This window comes from Hypanus sabinus, chromosome 2 (genome assembly GCF_030144855.1).
Source record: "Hypanus sabinus isolate sHypSab1 chromosome 2, sHypSab1.hap1, whole genome shotgun sequence".
Classification (NCBI taxonomy): Eukaryota; Metazoa; Chordata; class Chondrichthyes; order Myliobatiformes; family Dasyatidae; genus Hypanus; species Hypanus sabinus.
In genome coordinates, this window is record NC_082707.1 from 156,067,070 (window position 1) to 156,083,936 (window position 16,867).

Sequence of the window (16,867 nt, forward strand, 5' to 3'; positions counted from 1 at the left end):
AAATAGTACAAACCAGCTTTAATTCACTAATCATGACATTCTTTCCCTGATGAGGCATACACTGCAGTGAATACCAACTATAACTAGCGATTATATAAATGAACAGCAGTACAAAGCTTGCATGCTGTCTGCATTCAAATCAGTGAGCATGGATTAATGATTCATTGCGATCACTGCACCTGAGGCTATCCGATGGACCTATTGATTTATTTATTTTAATTTGTAATGTTAGGGAAAACTTTTATTTATGGAGGCTTGAAGCTATAGATCCCCTTCCTTCCAATGCTTAAGAGCAAATTAACATTCTAAGAACACATAAGATTTTACCACCAATATTTATTATAATATTTTAGTTAAATTGCAGCCCTCCTATTGGTTCTGTATCAGAAGACCATCAGACCATAAACCATTGGAACAGAATTATGCCATTCAGCCCATTGAGTCTGTTCCGCCATTCGATCATGTGGGATTTATTATGCTTCCTTACTACTGACTCAAGCTTTTTAGAACTAGAATTAGAATTAGGATTTTTATTTCTTACATTCATCTCACAACATGAAGGAGTAAAGATCTTGGTGTTGCATCTCCATTGCTATGTACAAGCAATAAGGAAGGGAAATGTGGGAGGATATTGCCCAAACACTAAGATTGTATATGTAATTGTGTAGTATATATGTATGTATAGTCAGATACAATGTACATTTGGAAATCAATCAGATCAGTGTGTATTGATAAATCTGATGGCCTGTTGGTCCTGGCTTTAATGCTGCAGTACCGTTTGCCGGATGGAAGCAGCATCTGATTGTGGTTGGGGTGGCTGGAGCCTCTGATGATCCTCCAGACCCTTTTCTGAATCTGCTGCTGGAAATGTCCTGAACAGAGGAAAGTTCACATCCACAGATGCGTTGAGCTGTCCGCAGCACTCTCTGCAGTGCCCTGCAATTGAGGGTAGTACAGTTCCTGTACCAGCGGGTGACACGGCCAGTCAGGATGCCAGTCAACCTGCAGGTTAACTTGCAGAGAATCCTGCAGAAAGGCTCCCAAGTCCCTTTACACCTCTGATTTTTGAACTTTCTTCCTATTTAGAAAATTGTCTACACCTTTATTTCTTATACCAAAGTGCATGACCAAACACTTCTCCATGCTTTGCCCATTCTCCGAGTCTGTCCAAGTCCTTCTGCTGACTCCCTGTTTTTCAACACTACTTGCCTTTCCACCTATCCTTGTATTGTTTGCAAACTTGGCCACACAGCCATAATTCCATCATCTAAATCACTGATGCATGACATGTAATGAAGTCCCAATACCGACCCCTGCAGAACACCACTTGTCACCGGCAGAAAACCAGAAAAGGCCCTCGTTATTCCCACTCTTGTCTTCTGCCAGTCAGCCAATCTTCTACACATGCAAGTGTAGCATCCACTGATTCTCCTTTGTCTATTGTGCCTGTTATTTCCTCAAAAAATTTCAACAGATTTGTCAGGCAAGATTTCCATGCAGACATTGGCCTTTTTTTTTGTCATGTGCCTTCAAGTACCCTGAAATATCCTCAATAATGGACTCCAACACTTTCCCAATCACTGAAGTCAGGATAGCTGGCCTGCAATTTCCTTTCTCTTGCCTTGCCTCTCTTGTCTTAAAGAGTGGAATGAAATTTGCAACCTTCTGTTTCTTCAGAACCATTGCAGAATCTAGTGATTCTTGAAAGTTCATTACTAATGCCTCCACAATTTCTTTTTTCACCATTCACCTTTTTCAGAACCCTGGGGTGTAGTCCATTTGGTCCAGGTGACTTATCTATCTTCAGACCTTTCAGTTTCCCAAACAACTTCTCCTTAGTAATAGCAACTGCACTCACTGCTGTCCCGTGACACTCTTGAATTTATGACACACTGCTAATGTCTTCCACATTGAAGAGTGAAAAAAACACTTAAGTTCATCCATCATTTCTTTGTCCCCCATTATTACCAGCATCATTTTCCAATAGTCCGATATCTACTCTTGCCTTTCTTTTACTCTTTATATACAGCATCTGAAGAAACTTTTGGTATCCTCTTTTATATTGTTGGCTAAATTACTTTCATATTTCATCCTTTCTCTCTGTATGGCATATTAGTTACCTTCTGTTGGATCTTAAAAGCTTTCCAATCCCCTAACTTCCCGCTAATTTTTACTATATTATATGCACCCTTTTTTGTTTCTTATGCTGATTTTATTTCCCTTTGCAGACACAGTTGCTTCATCCTGCCTTTAGAATACTCCTTCATCTTTTGGATGTATTTATCCTGTGCCTTCCAAATTGCCTTGAGAAACTCCAGCCATTGCTGTTCTGCCATCATCCCTGCTAGTGTTCCCTTCTAGTCAACCTTGGCCGGCTCCTCCCTCATGCCTCTGCAATTCCCTTTACTCCACTGGAATACTGATACACCTGACTTTATTTCCTCCCTCTCATATTGCAGGGTGAATTCTGTTGTATTATAATTACTGCTTCCAAGGGTTCCTTTATCTTAAGCTTTCACTGCACAACACCCACAACACCTAATCAGAACTGCCTTTCTCCTAGTGTACTCAACCACAAGCTGCTCTAAAATGTCATCTTGTCGGCAATCTACAAATTCCATCTCTTGGGATCTGGCTCCAACCTGATTTTCCCAATCTACCTGCATACAGTAATCCCCCAAGACTATTGTAACATTGCCCTTTATACATGCATTTTCTATCTCTCATTGTAATTTGTATCCCACATCCTGGCTACTATTGGGAGGCTGTATATAACTCCCATCAGGGTCTTTTTACCCTTGCAGTTTCTTAAATCCACTCACAAGGATTCTACATCTTTTGCTCCTATGTCACTTCTTTATAAGGATTTGATTTAATATTTTTTACCAATAGAACTATTCTACTCGCTCTGTCTATCTGCCTGTCCTTTTGATACAATGTGTACCCTTGGATGTAAGGTCCTATCCATGATCTTCTTTCAGCCACGACTTCATGATGCCCGCAAACTTGCACCTGGCAACTTCACACTTTGCTACAAGATCATCCATCTTATTCTGTATACTCCATGCATTCAAAGATAACACCTCCGGCTCTGTATTCATTACCCTTTTCCATTTACCCCCCATGTTACACTTCAACTAATTTGACTGTCTGCAATTTTGCCCTATCATCTGCCTGTCCTTCCTCACAGTCTTCCTATATACTGCATCTACTAGTATACCAACTGCCCAATCCTCAGCCCTGTCAGTCCAGTTCCCATTCACCTGACAAATTTCCAACAGCTCTAGCAAACCTGCCTACAAGGATGTTGGTCCCTCTCGTGTTTAGGTGTAACCTGTCCTTTTCATACAGGTCATTCCTTCCCATGAAGAGATCCCAAAGATCCAGAGATTTGAAACCCTGTCCCTTGCACCAATTCCTCAGCCATGGATTTATCTGCCAAATCATCCTATTCTTGCCTTCATTGGCATGTTGCACGGGCAGCAATACTGAGGTCCTGTACCCCAACAATACCCTGGAGGTTCTGCTTTTCAGCTTTCTACCTAACTTCCCAATTTCTCTCTTCAGGATCTCTTCCCTTTTCCTACCTTTGTCATTGGTACCATAACTTCTCACACTTGCACCCTTCCCCTTTAGAATGCTGTGGACCAGATCCAAGACATCACTGACTCTGGCAGCTGGGAGGCAAAGTCCCCTATCAGTACTGCGCTCCTCCCCCTATGCATTAACCTATCAGAAGTTTTCAGAAAACTGATTTCTACCACATCCACTGTATTTCCCCTATCCTTCTCACTTATTGTGTCCTCAGAAGATGAGAAGTAACTGGAATTTGGACTAGGCTTTCAAACCACTACTACCCAAAAATGATCTCTTCTGCCAAAATGGTCACATGTTACGAAACAACATAATTCACTGTTCACTTGCAAAAAGAAAGGTCAGTAGATTGCGGCCCCAGTATTGACCAAACTGAATTGTGTTATTAACAGTTGAGGGGAAAATAAAAAGCTGGATTCACATCAAGTAATTACCACAAAAGTAGTATATCAGGTAGTTCCTGTAGCAAAGCAACACTAATGAGCAAAAAAAGGAGGAAAAAGGTTGGAGGTGGATCAAATTAACATAAGTGTCCAAATACTTTTCGAATATACCAATTCATCTAGCCTCCTGTTCGTAAAGCCTGATTCTCAATCATGCCACAGTCAGATTTAGGAGGTCGGGGATGAGTGAATTCCTTGATAACCTTCCTGATTTCTATCTGAAGCTCTTCTTAAAGAGAGGGTAGAAGATGGATCTAGCAGATAAGTAAGGAAAATTCCAAGAGGTTTTATAGCTATATTAAGATTAAAGGAGTGGTTAGGGAGAGAGTATGTCCCCTTTGATATCAGCAGTACCCTCTGCACCTTGAGCCATAAGAGATGCATTTGATTTTTAATGAATATTTCTCCTCAATGTTTACTGAGGAGAAAATCAAGAGATAAGGGAAATTAGATCATCAAGAGATAAAGGAGATGGTTTAAGGGAAATTCATATTACAGGGAGGTGGCATTCCTAGCCTTGTAGCACATTAAGGTGGATAGGGCCTAACCAAATGCACCAGGAGAACACGGGTTGCTAGAGGAGAAATTGTGGAGATATTTGCTTCATCATTAGTCATTGGCAACATTCCTGAAGACAGGAAGGTGCTGATGTTCCATTGTTTAAGAAGAATAGCAAAGGAACTACTGGCTGGTCAACCTGACATCAATAGTAGGGAAATTACTGGAGGGAATTATGAGAAACAGGATATATCAGCATTTGGACAGACACACTCTGATTAGGAAGAGCCAGCATAGCTTTGTGCACAAAAAGTCACGCTTAATGAACCTAATAGTTACATGAACAGGTAACCAAAAAGGTAGATGAGAATAGGGTGGTGGAGGTTGTCTATTTGGACTTTAACCAGACATTCAACAAGGTCCTGCATGGCAGGCTGGTCAGGAAGGTTAAGTTTGGGGGATTCAAAATTGACTTGGAGGTTGGAAGCAGAAGGTGGTATTTGAAGGTTGTTTCTCAGAGTGGATGCCAGTGACTATTGGTGTGCTGCAGGAGTGATATTGGTACCATTGTTATTTCTATGCTTTAAGTAATTTGGAGGCAAATGCATAAAACTTGATCAAAAAGTTTGTGGATGGCGACACAAAATTAGGAGGTATTGATAATGAATAAGGTTATCATAGATTACAGGGGGATGTTGATTAGTTAGAGAAGTGAACTGAGGTGCAGCAAATGGACTTCAGTACAGTTAAGTGTGGTGATGCAGCTTGGAAAGTCAAACCATAGGACTTAAACTATGAATAGTATGCCATGGGGGAGTGCAATGGGACAGAGGGATCGAGGAGTACAAGTACATATTTTGTTGAAAGTAGCATCACTGATAGAGAGGGTGCTAAGAAAGCCTAATGATCTTCTTTGAGTATTGGAATTGGGACATTAAGTTGCAAGTTGTATGTGTTGCTCTTGGAGTACTGTGTTCGAGTGACATTGTTAAAGTGTGAAAAATGCATAAAATAATTACAAAGAAATTGCCAAGAATAGAGGGCCTGAGTTATAGGGGGAGGTTGGCCATGCGACATCTTTATACCTTGGAGTGTAGGAGAATGAGGGGTGATCTTGTAGAGGTTTATAAAATCACAGATAAGTTGGATAAGTTGCCAAGGTAAGAGAGTCCAAAACCATGAGGCATAGGTGTAGGGTGAAAGCTGAAAGATTTAAAAGGGAGTTGAGAGATAACTTTTTCACAAAGACCGTGGTGAGTATGTGGAACTAGCTGCCAGAGGAAGTGGTTGAAGTGGGTATAATAGTATCATTTAAGAAGCTCTTGGATGTGTACATACAGAAGCAGAACATAGATATAAGCTGAACAGAGAAAATTGGGCCTAGGTGTATGGGCACCATGGACAGCATTGACTGGCTGGGTTAGATGGCTTGTACTTGTGCTGTATTGCTCTATGATTCTAACTACTGGATATTAAAAAGAACAAATCAAACAGGTACTAGGGACAATTGTTTGACTGGGGTGGTCTTTATCAGTAATTTGTTATCTTACTAATTTCTGTTGAAGTCAGTGTAACTGAGTATTTAATGGGTAATTGATGCAGTATCTCCTATTTTGCACCAGAAGCTCAATGAAAAATTCTGCTCTATTAAGAACTTTAACACTTGAACTGTTGATTGCTAAACATCTCTGTTGTAAATTTAATATTTCAGCAGTATTTTAATAATATTGTTATTGTTTGATTAAGTGTTCTTGTTTATTTAAATGATTAATTACAGGTTATATGTAAAATAAAGTGAATAGCATATGTCATGAAGCCACCATGTCATACATGTGTGCCTTCCTTAAAGTAAAAATGAAGCTAGAATTGTTATTCTTGGCTCCATGTTTTTATTTCAATTAGTTTCAAAACATAACAGTGGTGTTGAGGATGTTTTAAATGAACCTGTGATGACTACCTATCTGTTGAGTGAAGTGAGACATTCAAATTAAATAATAAGTGCTTCCAGAAACAGTTGGGTTTAAAAAAATCGCTACTTTTTTTCTCTGCAAGAGCAGTTAAAAAAAAGGCAGAAATGGACTAAATTAATGGGTTCATAAACAATGAGTATTGGGTGATAATAATCATAAGTAAAAAGCAGGAATGGTTGGCTATATTGGAAATATAGACATGCTCAATTGCGCAATAGAGAGCTGGATATTGTACACCGAGCAAATTGAACAGTATTTTGAAGAGATTGAGCATTGTCAGTTCACTGATGGTATTATTGATGCACTGAGAGATTGTTTAATTTGTGGAATCTTACAAGAAAGCATTTTAAAAGAGCTCCTAAATGAAGCACAACTTACATTTAAAAGAGCAGTTGAAATTGCTGTCTCACTGGAAACAGCAAACAGAGGTGAAATTGAGTTACAGTCAAAAATGAAAGGGAGTGAAAACAAATTGAAAACATCTGAACAGAAATAGGCCTGGCTATACAATTGTGTTACCATTGTGACAGGCAGGAGCTCACATACACCAGACCAATGCAAGTTTAAAGGAGAAATGTGCAGGAAATGCAACAAAGGAGGACATGTACAAAGAGCATGTCAGACAAACAAAAGTAAATGGACTGAACAAGGAAAAGAAAATGATTGCAATTCAAATTGCAGTTTCAAAAAGAGCACTAATCTGCATGTTGTTAATGAAAAATCTGATAATGATGGGAGTGACACAGGAATGGATAGCTAACAAGAGACACACAATATGGCTAACGACAGAAGTGAACAGGAAATTAATTAAAATGTAATTGGACATGGGCTCAGCTGTTTCAGTCTTTGCACAAAATGAGTTTGAACAGAATTTCAAAGATACTGAAGTCTGAAGATATCCAACTAAGAACTTATACTGGAGGAAGGATAACTCCTGTGGGAATGGCATTCATGACAATGAAATACAGCAACCAACAAGCCACATTGAACTTGTATGTAGTAAAATCAGGAGGACCAACATCATGGGGTCATGATTGACTCGGACAACTACGACTTGATTGGAGATTCATCCACCATTTGCATGCCACGTCCCCTGCAATACAGTCATTTGAAAGTGAATTAAGAAAGGTATTGGACGACAATGCCAAAGCAATGTTCAAGGATGGCATTGGAAAACTCAAACATATCAATGGTAAAATGGTGTTAAATGAAAATGCCATTTTCAAGCCCATCTGGTTCCTGGATGGTATATCCATGATAAAGCAACCAGTAAGCTAAATCACATGGAAGCTGAAGGAATCCTTTCCAAGATTGAATGGAGCCCTTGGGTAATGACAGTGATCTCATTGGCAAAGAAGAATATATCTATCAGGATCTGTGATCACCATCAACCCAGCACTAAAAGTAGATCTGTACCCTGTGCCCAGGGTAGAGAATATCTTTGCAAACCTTTTTGGAGGGACACACATCGTCAAGGTGGAATTAGCTGAGGCTACAGATGGAGATGGAAGAATGTCCTAAGTGTTGTTTATCATAATCACTCACAAAGAGGTCCTATTATTGCTATAATAGGCTTAGTTTTTGGAGCAGTATTTGCACCTGCACTCTGGCAGAAAGCTACGGGCCAGGTGCTGCAAGGCTGTCCAGACATTCCTGTATGGCATCATTGTTACCGGAAAGGATGACAAGGAACATCTCCAAAATTTCAAGACAGCATTAATAAGATTATAGCAGTTTATGGGCTCAGAACATGACGTGGCAAGTGTGAATTCTTTAAACCAAGCATCACTTATTGTGGTCACACCATTGATGCACAAGAATTACACAAGTGTGTTGAGAAAAGCAGTGGTGCAGTGGTGGATTCCCCAAAGCCAAAGGACATGTCACAGTTGTGGTCCTTTTTAGGATTTGTCAACTACTATTACAGGTTCCTGCCAAACCTGGCTACTGTGCTCTACCCCTTGAACTCATTACTACAGATTTGGAAGGAATGGCAATGGACAAAACAGTGTGAGGTGGCTTTCCAAAAGGCAAAGAAAATGGTGACAGCAGAGACTGTACTCACACATTATGATCCACATCATCCAGTGAAGCTTGCTATGCACTGTTGGGATGCCAACATGCCCAGAAAAAGGTGTCCAGAGCAGTTAGAACCACTTCCTGTGGTCCCAGAATCAACTCCTACAACCACCATGGAGGAGGCCCCAGAACCTGAGATTGTTTCAAAGCCACGTCTCACCTGCAGAGTGATCCCCATTGTCAGAAAAGATGTTTATCCCACAAGAGTAAGAAATCCTCCGCAGTGATTAAATCTTTAGGCCTGAATGGGACATTTAAAAGTTTACTATGTTGTGGATGTCTGTGTATAGTAGTTGTATTATGTAGTATACTGTGTATATAGCTGAAAAGCATTCTATCTTGAGTTGGAGTTTATAGCTAGGTAGGGAGGAGCGTTGTGTATTTAATATTTCAATAGTACTTGATTAAGCATTCTTGTTCATTTAAATAAATCATTACAGGTTATATGTAAAAATAAGACAATTGCATACATCATGATGTTACCACGTCATACATTTGTGCCTTGGTTAAAGTAAAAATGAAAATAGACACATTATTCCTAGCTCCGTGTTTTTATTTTGATTAGTTTCATGTTTTGGAGTTAGAAAACATAATAATCTATACTTTGAAAAGTTAAATCTCAGCAGAAGCATGAAGGCAACTTGAATTCAAACCAATTATTCAAGCTTCAGTAAGATTGCAAATTTCACAGTCGGCCTAATTTAGCTCTTAGCAGTGTCAGCATTCCTTCTAAATTTAATATGCTGATAAATCTCCCATGAGGCAGCAATTGCTGGACCGCAGCAACACATATGGTTTCTAATCAATTTCTTTTGGCATATTTGCTCTTTGAAACTATATTTGTTTAGACAGAGTGAAAAAATTTGCTAAGTAAAATAACTGACTCAAAAAGTCAAAGGTAGATTGAACAAGAGTTCCTACTTACTATACCAGGCCCTGAACCAACTGGCTAGGTAAAAGAATCTGATCTGTGTGCCCTCAAATGATGAGTCATGAAGTAATTGTTTTCTCTTTGAATGGGCTAGAACAAAGCACCTCAGCACTGAATGCCTTTTAGATAGTGTGCTTTTTGGACAACATCCAGAAGATTCCGTTCTTAAGGACTTTCTCACTGAGGCTGTGGGATTTCCACCATAGATTCTGAGCATTGCTCCTTTAAATCTGTGAGCAGTGATTCAGCCTACCACTAACCAGGTGGGTTAAACTGATAGGCCGAATGGCCTAGTACTGCTTTTCTAGCTTATGATTTAGTGTGAGATCACATGAGGTGAATCTGGCCACTGAAAGTGAATTATAAAAATAAATGAAATATAATAGAAGAAAGTAAGATTTTTTGCAGCACCTTGAAGAGCTGTAGACCCCCCAAGATAAAGAACATTCAATTTGACTTGCCATTCCATTTTCTGAATTAAAGTTCAGGCCTTAGATCAAATCTATCAAATATTAGTTTTAATATTTACCTATCTTTAGTTTAAAATAAATTAATGCATATTTTTAATCCAAAACCACAGTTTTATATTCTGTTGTTATAAAGTGAAATATATAACCCTGAATATGGGGAACAAGTTGGCATAACAGGCAGTAACTACAGGGAACAAATTGAAGTGATAAAATTTCAAGCAGTGCACATCATGAGCTGGTCACATGAAAAGTGACAAAAGATTTCTGAAGCGCCCTGATAGATCTGGTATGTGTTGGCTCATGGCCAAGTGGTTAGGGCGTTCGTTTAGTGATCAGAAGGTCGCTAGTTCAAGCCTTGGCTGAGGCTGTACTTAACCACACATTGCTCTGCGACAACACCAATGCCAAGCTGTATGGGTCCTAATGCCCTTCTCTTGGACAACATTGGTTGCATGGAGAGGGGAGACTTGCAGCTTGGGCAACTGCCGGTCTCCCATAAAAAGAAACCTTGCCCAGGCTTGCACCCTGGAAGCTTTCCAAGGTGCAAATCCATGGTCTATTGGGTCTATTGAGACTAACAGAGGCCATACATATCAGGTTTGAGGAGAATTGGTTAGTGACCTTGGTGGTCTGCTTTGCATTGCTTAATAATATTTTAATGCTGGTAATTAAGTCCAAACAGTTCAAAACTTTGTTACTGATGTTAAGTTATTAATGCAATTTAATAATGCTTTTTTCCTAATCTATATTTAAATAAAAAGAAATGCATCTTTTTGCATTGTACCTCTTCCTTGGGAGTTGCTTTGAATTAGTGACCTAGCTCTTGCTACTTTTGAACCTGAAGCATCTTTAAAAAAATTACTTTATTAATAAATCTAAAAAGTAAAACAAAATGGGGCGGTACAGTAGACAGACATACTTTATTGATCCCGAGGGAAATTGGGTTTCGTTACAGCTGCACCAACCAAGAATAGTGTAGAAATATGGCAATAGAAAACCATAAATAATTAAATAATAATAAGTTAATCATGCCAAGTGGAAATAAGTCCAGGATCAGCCTATTGGCTCAGGGTGTCTGACACTCCGAGGGAGGAGTTGTAAAGTTTGATGGCCACAGGCAGGAATGACTTCCTATGATGCTCAGTGTTACATCTCGGTGGAATGAATCTCTGGCTGAATGTACTCCTGTGCCTAACCAGTACATTATGGAGTGGATGGGAGACATTGTCCAAGATGGCGTGCAACTTGGACAGCATCCTTTTTTCAGACACCACCATCAGAGTGTACAGTACACCGTACACCGTACCGTAGTGTAGCAGTTTGCATAATGCTATTGCGATGCAGGTCCAATTCCCACTGCCGTCTGTAAAGAGCTTGTATGTTCTCCCTGTGACCCACTTGGCTGGTCTGATTCACTGTCTCATCCCAAAGACGCAAGGGTTAGCAGGTTAATTGATTGCATGGGTGTAGTTGGGTGGCACAGACTCATTGGACAAGACGGGCCTGTTACCGTGCTACGTCTCTAAACCAAAATTATTTTAAAATTAAAGTGGAAGAAAATGGGTGCTAACTTGCAAATACTATGTTGCTCAATGTTAACTTGATGGCCTGAATTTGCATTTGCATTTGTTCAGTTTGTGGAAGATTTAAAATTCTCCTTATCCTGAAGACATAATCAGCCTCTTCAATTTTCATTAATAGTAGGAGAAGGCAGTGCTCTTGTATCTCAATTGTAAAGCACTGGCTCCAGATAGCTGAACAGTATTTAAAATAAGTACCTTTCTTTGCAAAAGCAAATCTCATGTATTATGAATTGCCTTGTGTCAAAGTGGATCTCGCATAGCTATTCCAATAATTATCATCGGATATTGGAGACAAGGATGGACAGCTGGGAGACTAAAGCAAATGCAAAAAATTAAAGTTAATTCAAGCTCAATTTAACTACAGAACAGACAACAAAAGTACAAACAAATTTTGTAATAGTCTGTAACTGTCCTTTGATTTTGGTCTGCGTGTTTTCTGTTTTCAACATCATCTCCTGCTAATTGGGTCTTGGCCTTTATCCTCTACTGCTACAGTATTAAATGTTAAAAAAGTACATTGTTCTGCTTGACTAAGTTTGCAATCTGTGATTGAATGTTAAGACATGGATAAAATTAGACAAATTGCTACTCTGACATATGTTCAATGATAATCTTTGTCAGATATGGAAATGATGCTAAGGTAGGTTTTCAGATGATTCATACCACTTATGTTAAGTAGTGGTTTGATGATGTATTTCATCTTTTTCATTTTTTAAGACTACATCACCATTGATTACAAGGTTAAAAGTTCATTTATACTTCACAAATTGAATGAAGGACAGACTGATCTAAAGTTTGCTTTAAATCACGGGATTGGCTGACAGTGAACATTAGTAACCGGATATTAGCTTTCTAATGTGGAAAACAATTCCTCCCATTTGATGCTTTTTTAATATCACCATTATTTTTAGGAGTAGGTTAATATTTTATTCCAAGTTATTATGTTGACATCTTATTAGGAAAATAGTGGACCATTTGTTAAATGAACGTTTTAACACCACTTGTAATTTCTTTTAATTCTAACTGGGGAACATTTCAAGATTGCCCATTAAGTATCACAGTTGTGCACCAATTTGAAGAATGGTAGCAAAGTTTTCAAATATCAACAGTCTAATTATAAATGTGGTTATAAAACTAGTTTTCATTGAAGCATAATTTCTTATTTCTAATAAAGGGATTAAATGAATCCTTGTCTTTATGATGCTGCTCCCAACAATGAAATGTTACATTTTTAAAGTGACAACATTCTGATTTTGTACTGATTTTTACCAGTTCATTTAAATGTTATGGATACTATATCTCCCCACAATTTATAAAGTACATGACCAAATTCAGATGAACATACTCAGAGCAACAAAAAGTCATCTCTCTGATATATCAGCTCTTTCCTTTGTCCACCATGCTGCTGAACCTGTGGGGCATTTCCAGAATTTTTAAAAAATTACTGATCTAATTTAAACTTTGATTGTTTGATTCGTATAATTACAATTGTTCTTATGACTTACAAAATGTACCACATTATAAAATAACTTAATCTGGTTTCCTTAAATCTCTTCCAGGTCCTATTTAAAATGTTTCTGGGAAGTGCAAATTTTGGAGAAGCAGCCTATTTCATTTCTACTCTGGGCGTCTTCAATTTAATTTTTATATCATCAGCACCAGTCATATTGTATTTTACAAAAGTGGAGTATTGGTCCTCATTTTCTGCTTTGCCATGGGGTTACCTCTGTGGAATTGCTGGGCTTTGGTTAGGTACGTAACTTAAATGCCTCTTAAGAAATGGATTTCCTTCAGTTGTCCTACCCCTGAAGTAATAAGGATGGTAATGGTGGCATGGTGCATCATGTCGGGTATTATGGCACCAGCAATACGGGTTTAATCCCATTGTAGTCTGTGAGTCATTCATACATTCTCCCCATGACAGCATGGACTGTCTCCGGATGCTCCTGTCTCCTTCCACATTCCGAAATCGTATGGGTTAGTATGTTAATTAGTCATACAGATGGACTTTGGCAGCAGAGTCTCGTAGGGCTGGATGGGTCTTTGCCACGCAATTTGTCTAAATAAAACAATAAATAATAATAATAATCTGATACAGTTTAATTTATCAAGCCTTTGAAGGTATTTTTTAAATTTTTATTACCTATTGCATCATTATAGGTGAATTTAATTTTGTTATTGGGAAATGAGAATAAGTGCGTCTCTTCCCTCATTAAGATTGATGAGTCCTTTCAAGGGAGTAAATTTAACTCTTATGAATTAATTGATTTAGGTGATGGAGTGGGCTAAAATGAATGACAAGACAGTCAGAAATCCAAGACCGTTAAGTACAGGCATGAAGAAAATTCAACACTGATCAATAAAATCATGTATTGAAACTGAACATGGAAATCTGTATGTGGGGAGTTGCACTGCAGACTTGGGTTGTTGATTTCAATATAGTAATTGCTGAACAGAATTGTCCATTACATAAAATTGGTATGTTTCTCTAATGTGCACGACTTTCCTAAGCTTTCTGAAAACATAGATGAGTTCTTCCAGCGGTTTGATTTTTGCTTCACATTCCAGCATCTATGGAAGACACCAGCAGTATGCCAGAAGTTCACAGAAGTGTCGGGGTAGAAGTGAGTGCAGTTGCTAATGCTATGGAGAAGATGCTTGGGAAGTTGAAAGGTCTGAAAGTAAATAAGTCACCTGGACCAAATGGTGTACACCCCAGGGTTCTGAAAGAGGTAGCTGAAGAGATTGTGGAGGCATTAGTAATGATCCTTCAACAATTAATAAATTCTGGCATCATTCTGGAGGACTGGAAAAGTGCAAATGTCACTCCACTCTTCAAGAAGGGAGGGAGGTGAAGGAAGGAAATTAGAGGCCAGTGGTTGGGAAGATGTTGGAGACAATGTTGAGGTTGAGGATGAGGTTTCGGGGTACTCAGAGGCACATGAGAAAATAGGCCAAATTCAGCATGGTTTCCTTAAGGAAAAACCTTCCTAGACAAATCAGTTGGAATTCTTTGAGGAAATAACAATCAGGATAGACAAAGGAGAATCAGTGGATGTTGTGTGCTTGGATTTTCAGAAGGCCTTTGACAAAGTGCCGCATGTGAGGCTGCTTAGCAAGGTAAGAGCCCATGGTTTTACAGAAAAGATACTAGCATGGGTAGAGAATTGGTTCATTTGTGGGAGACAATGAGCAGGGGTAAAGGGAGCCTTTTCTGATTGGCTGGTTGTGTTCTGCAGGGGTCGGTGTTGGGACTGTTTTTTTTCACGTTGTATGTCAATAATTTAGATGAAGGAGTTGATAGCTTTGTGACCAAATTTGTGGACAACATGAAGATAGATGTAGAGGCAGCTAATATTGTGGAAGCAGGAGTCTGCAGAAGGACTTAGACAGATCAGGAGATGGGCAAAGAAGTGGCAGATGGAACTGTGTCAGGAAAAAGTGCAGGCTACTTTCTAAATGACAACAAAATTCAAAAATCTGAAGTGCAAAGGGACTTGGGAGTCCTTGTGCAGGATTCCCTAAAGGTTAACTTTCAGGTTGAGAGAGTGGTGAGGAAGATAAATGCAATGTTCGCATTCATTTCAAGAGGACTAGAATATAAAAACAAGGATGTAATGCTGAGGCTTTATAAAGCACTGATGAGGCTTCATTTGGAGTATTGTGAGCAGTTATCTAAGAAAGGATGTGCTGACGTTGGAGAGGCTTCAAAGGAGTTTCAGAAAATGATTCTAGGAATAACAGGCTTGTGATGAGCATTTGATGGCTCTGGGCCTCTAGTCACTAGTACTTAGAAGAATGGGCCGGAAGGGGGCGGATCTCATTGAAACTTACTGTCTATTGAAAGGCCTAAATAGAGTGGGTGTGGAGAGGATGTTTCTTAAAGTGGAAGAGTCTATTAACAGAGGGCAGACGCTCAGAATAGAGGGGTGACTATTTAGAACAGAGGCAAGGAGGAATTTCTTTAGCCAGAGGGTGGTGAATCTGTGAAATTCAATGCCACGGGTGGCTCTGAAGGCCAAGTCAATGGGCGTATTAAGGCAGAGGTTGATAGGTTCTTGATTAGTCAGAGCATGAAAGGTTACGGGGAGAAGGAAGAAGAACGGGTTGAAAGGGAAATGGATCAGCCATGATAAAACGGCAGAGCAGACTCAATTGGCCTAAATCTGTTCCCACGTCTTATGGTTTTATCTGCATTCTGTTGTGTCTCCAAGATGAGAGCACACTAGTATTTAATAAGTGCTGAAGGTTTGAAAGGCAACTCTTGCAAAAACAATATAGCTTCATGGATAACGTCCTGAGTGAGAACCAAAAAGTTCTTAGCTGACTACTTTTGTATCTACCAATGTGCAAATACCATAATGCACACCTAGGATCTCTACACAAGAATACTATGAATGCCAAATATACTGCTGCACTTTCGAGAACCAAAAAGAACCACAATCAGTCAGAGCCTGAAAAGCACCAGGCAATAGTTTCAGAGATTAACCGTTACCGAGAAAAAGGCAGAGTAGATCCAGCTTGTATACCCAACTACCCAGCTCACTAGGACCATGGACAGAGGATAGCTCCATCTCAGGAGGTCAAGGGTGTTGTATCATTCACACCAGTGATAATTAGCTGAGATAAAAACAATATCACCCAGTCTTAACAGGTGGGATTATTTTTAACTGAGGTGGACCTAATATATCCATTGGTGCAGACCCCACTGTCCTTACGCAGTTGTGGGAATGTTTGTCGGGAAGATTAATAATGACTCACAGCAGTTTACTTTTCCACAGAAAAGTCTGTCTTCACACATACGAAACAGTAGTACAATTTCCGAAGTAAGATTATTATCTATTTAACCAATATCATAACTGACGGTAATCTACTCAAAACAGGGTACTATTGTTGTTCTGTCCAGAATGGAAATATATAAATAATTCACCTCAAAATATGAAATATATTTATCGTTGTTTTTTCTACAGCCTTCAATATCCTTGTGAATGTCGGCGTTGTCTTAACATATCCTATCCTCATATCCATTGGAACTGTACTTAGCGTCCCTGGAAATGCAGGTAATTTTCTTGTCTTTGCTTTACCTTGATCTTCTGTCCTTCTCAGTAAAGCTATCAAATAAAAATGCAAAATGCTGGCAGAACTCAGCAGGCCAGACAGCATCTATGGGAGGAGGTAGTGACGGCGTTTCGGGCCGAAACCCTTCATCACTCCTGATGAAGTGTTACCTTTGGCTTCAGCTCCCTTCTTGCATACGCAAACTATACACACTTCCACTGAACCATTTTCTCTTTGTTAT

The 16,867-nt window shown here is 39.2% G+C and overlaps 1 protein-coding gene and 1 long non-coding RNA gene across 3 annotated transcripts in view; one reads left to right on the plus strand and one right to left on the minus strand.

Moving 5' to 3' along the window:
- The window catches only part of slc35f4 (solute carrier family 35 member F4), a 140,523-nt gene that overhangs the window by 119,057 nt on the left and 4,599 nt on the right, over positions 1-16,867 (plus strand). For both annotated transcript variants that reach the window (XM_059957364.1, XM_059957372.1), the window contains exons 5-6: positions 13,128-13,320; positions 16,539-16,628. In XM_059957364.1, the coding sequence (XP_059813347.1) occupies positions 13,128-13,320; positions 16,539-16,628 (283 nt within the window). The remainder of the gene's footprint in view (positions 1-13,127; positions 13,321-16,538; positions 16,629-16,867) is intronic.
- LOC132385350 (uncharacterized) overlaps positions 1-16,867 on the minus strand; it is a 27,530-nt gene continuing 10,663 nt past the window's right edge. Inside the window, exons 2-4 of the long non-coding RNA XR_009509163.1 lie at positions 13,372-13,627; positions 11,764-11,881; positions 1-7,598 (exon numbers count right to left, since the gene is read on the minus strand). This is a non-coding gene — a long non-coding RNA (uncharacterized LOC132385350). The remainder of the gene's footprint in view (positions 7,599-11,763; positions 11,882-13,371; positions 13,628-16,867) is intronic.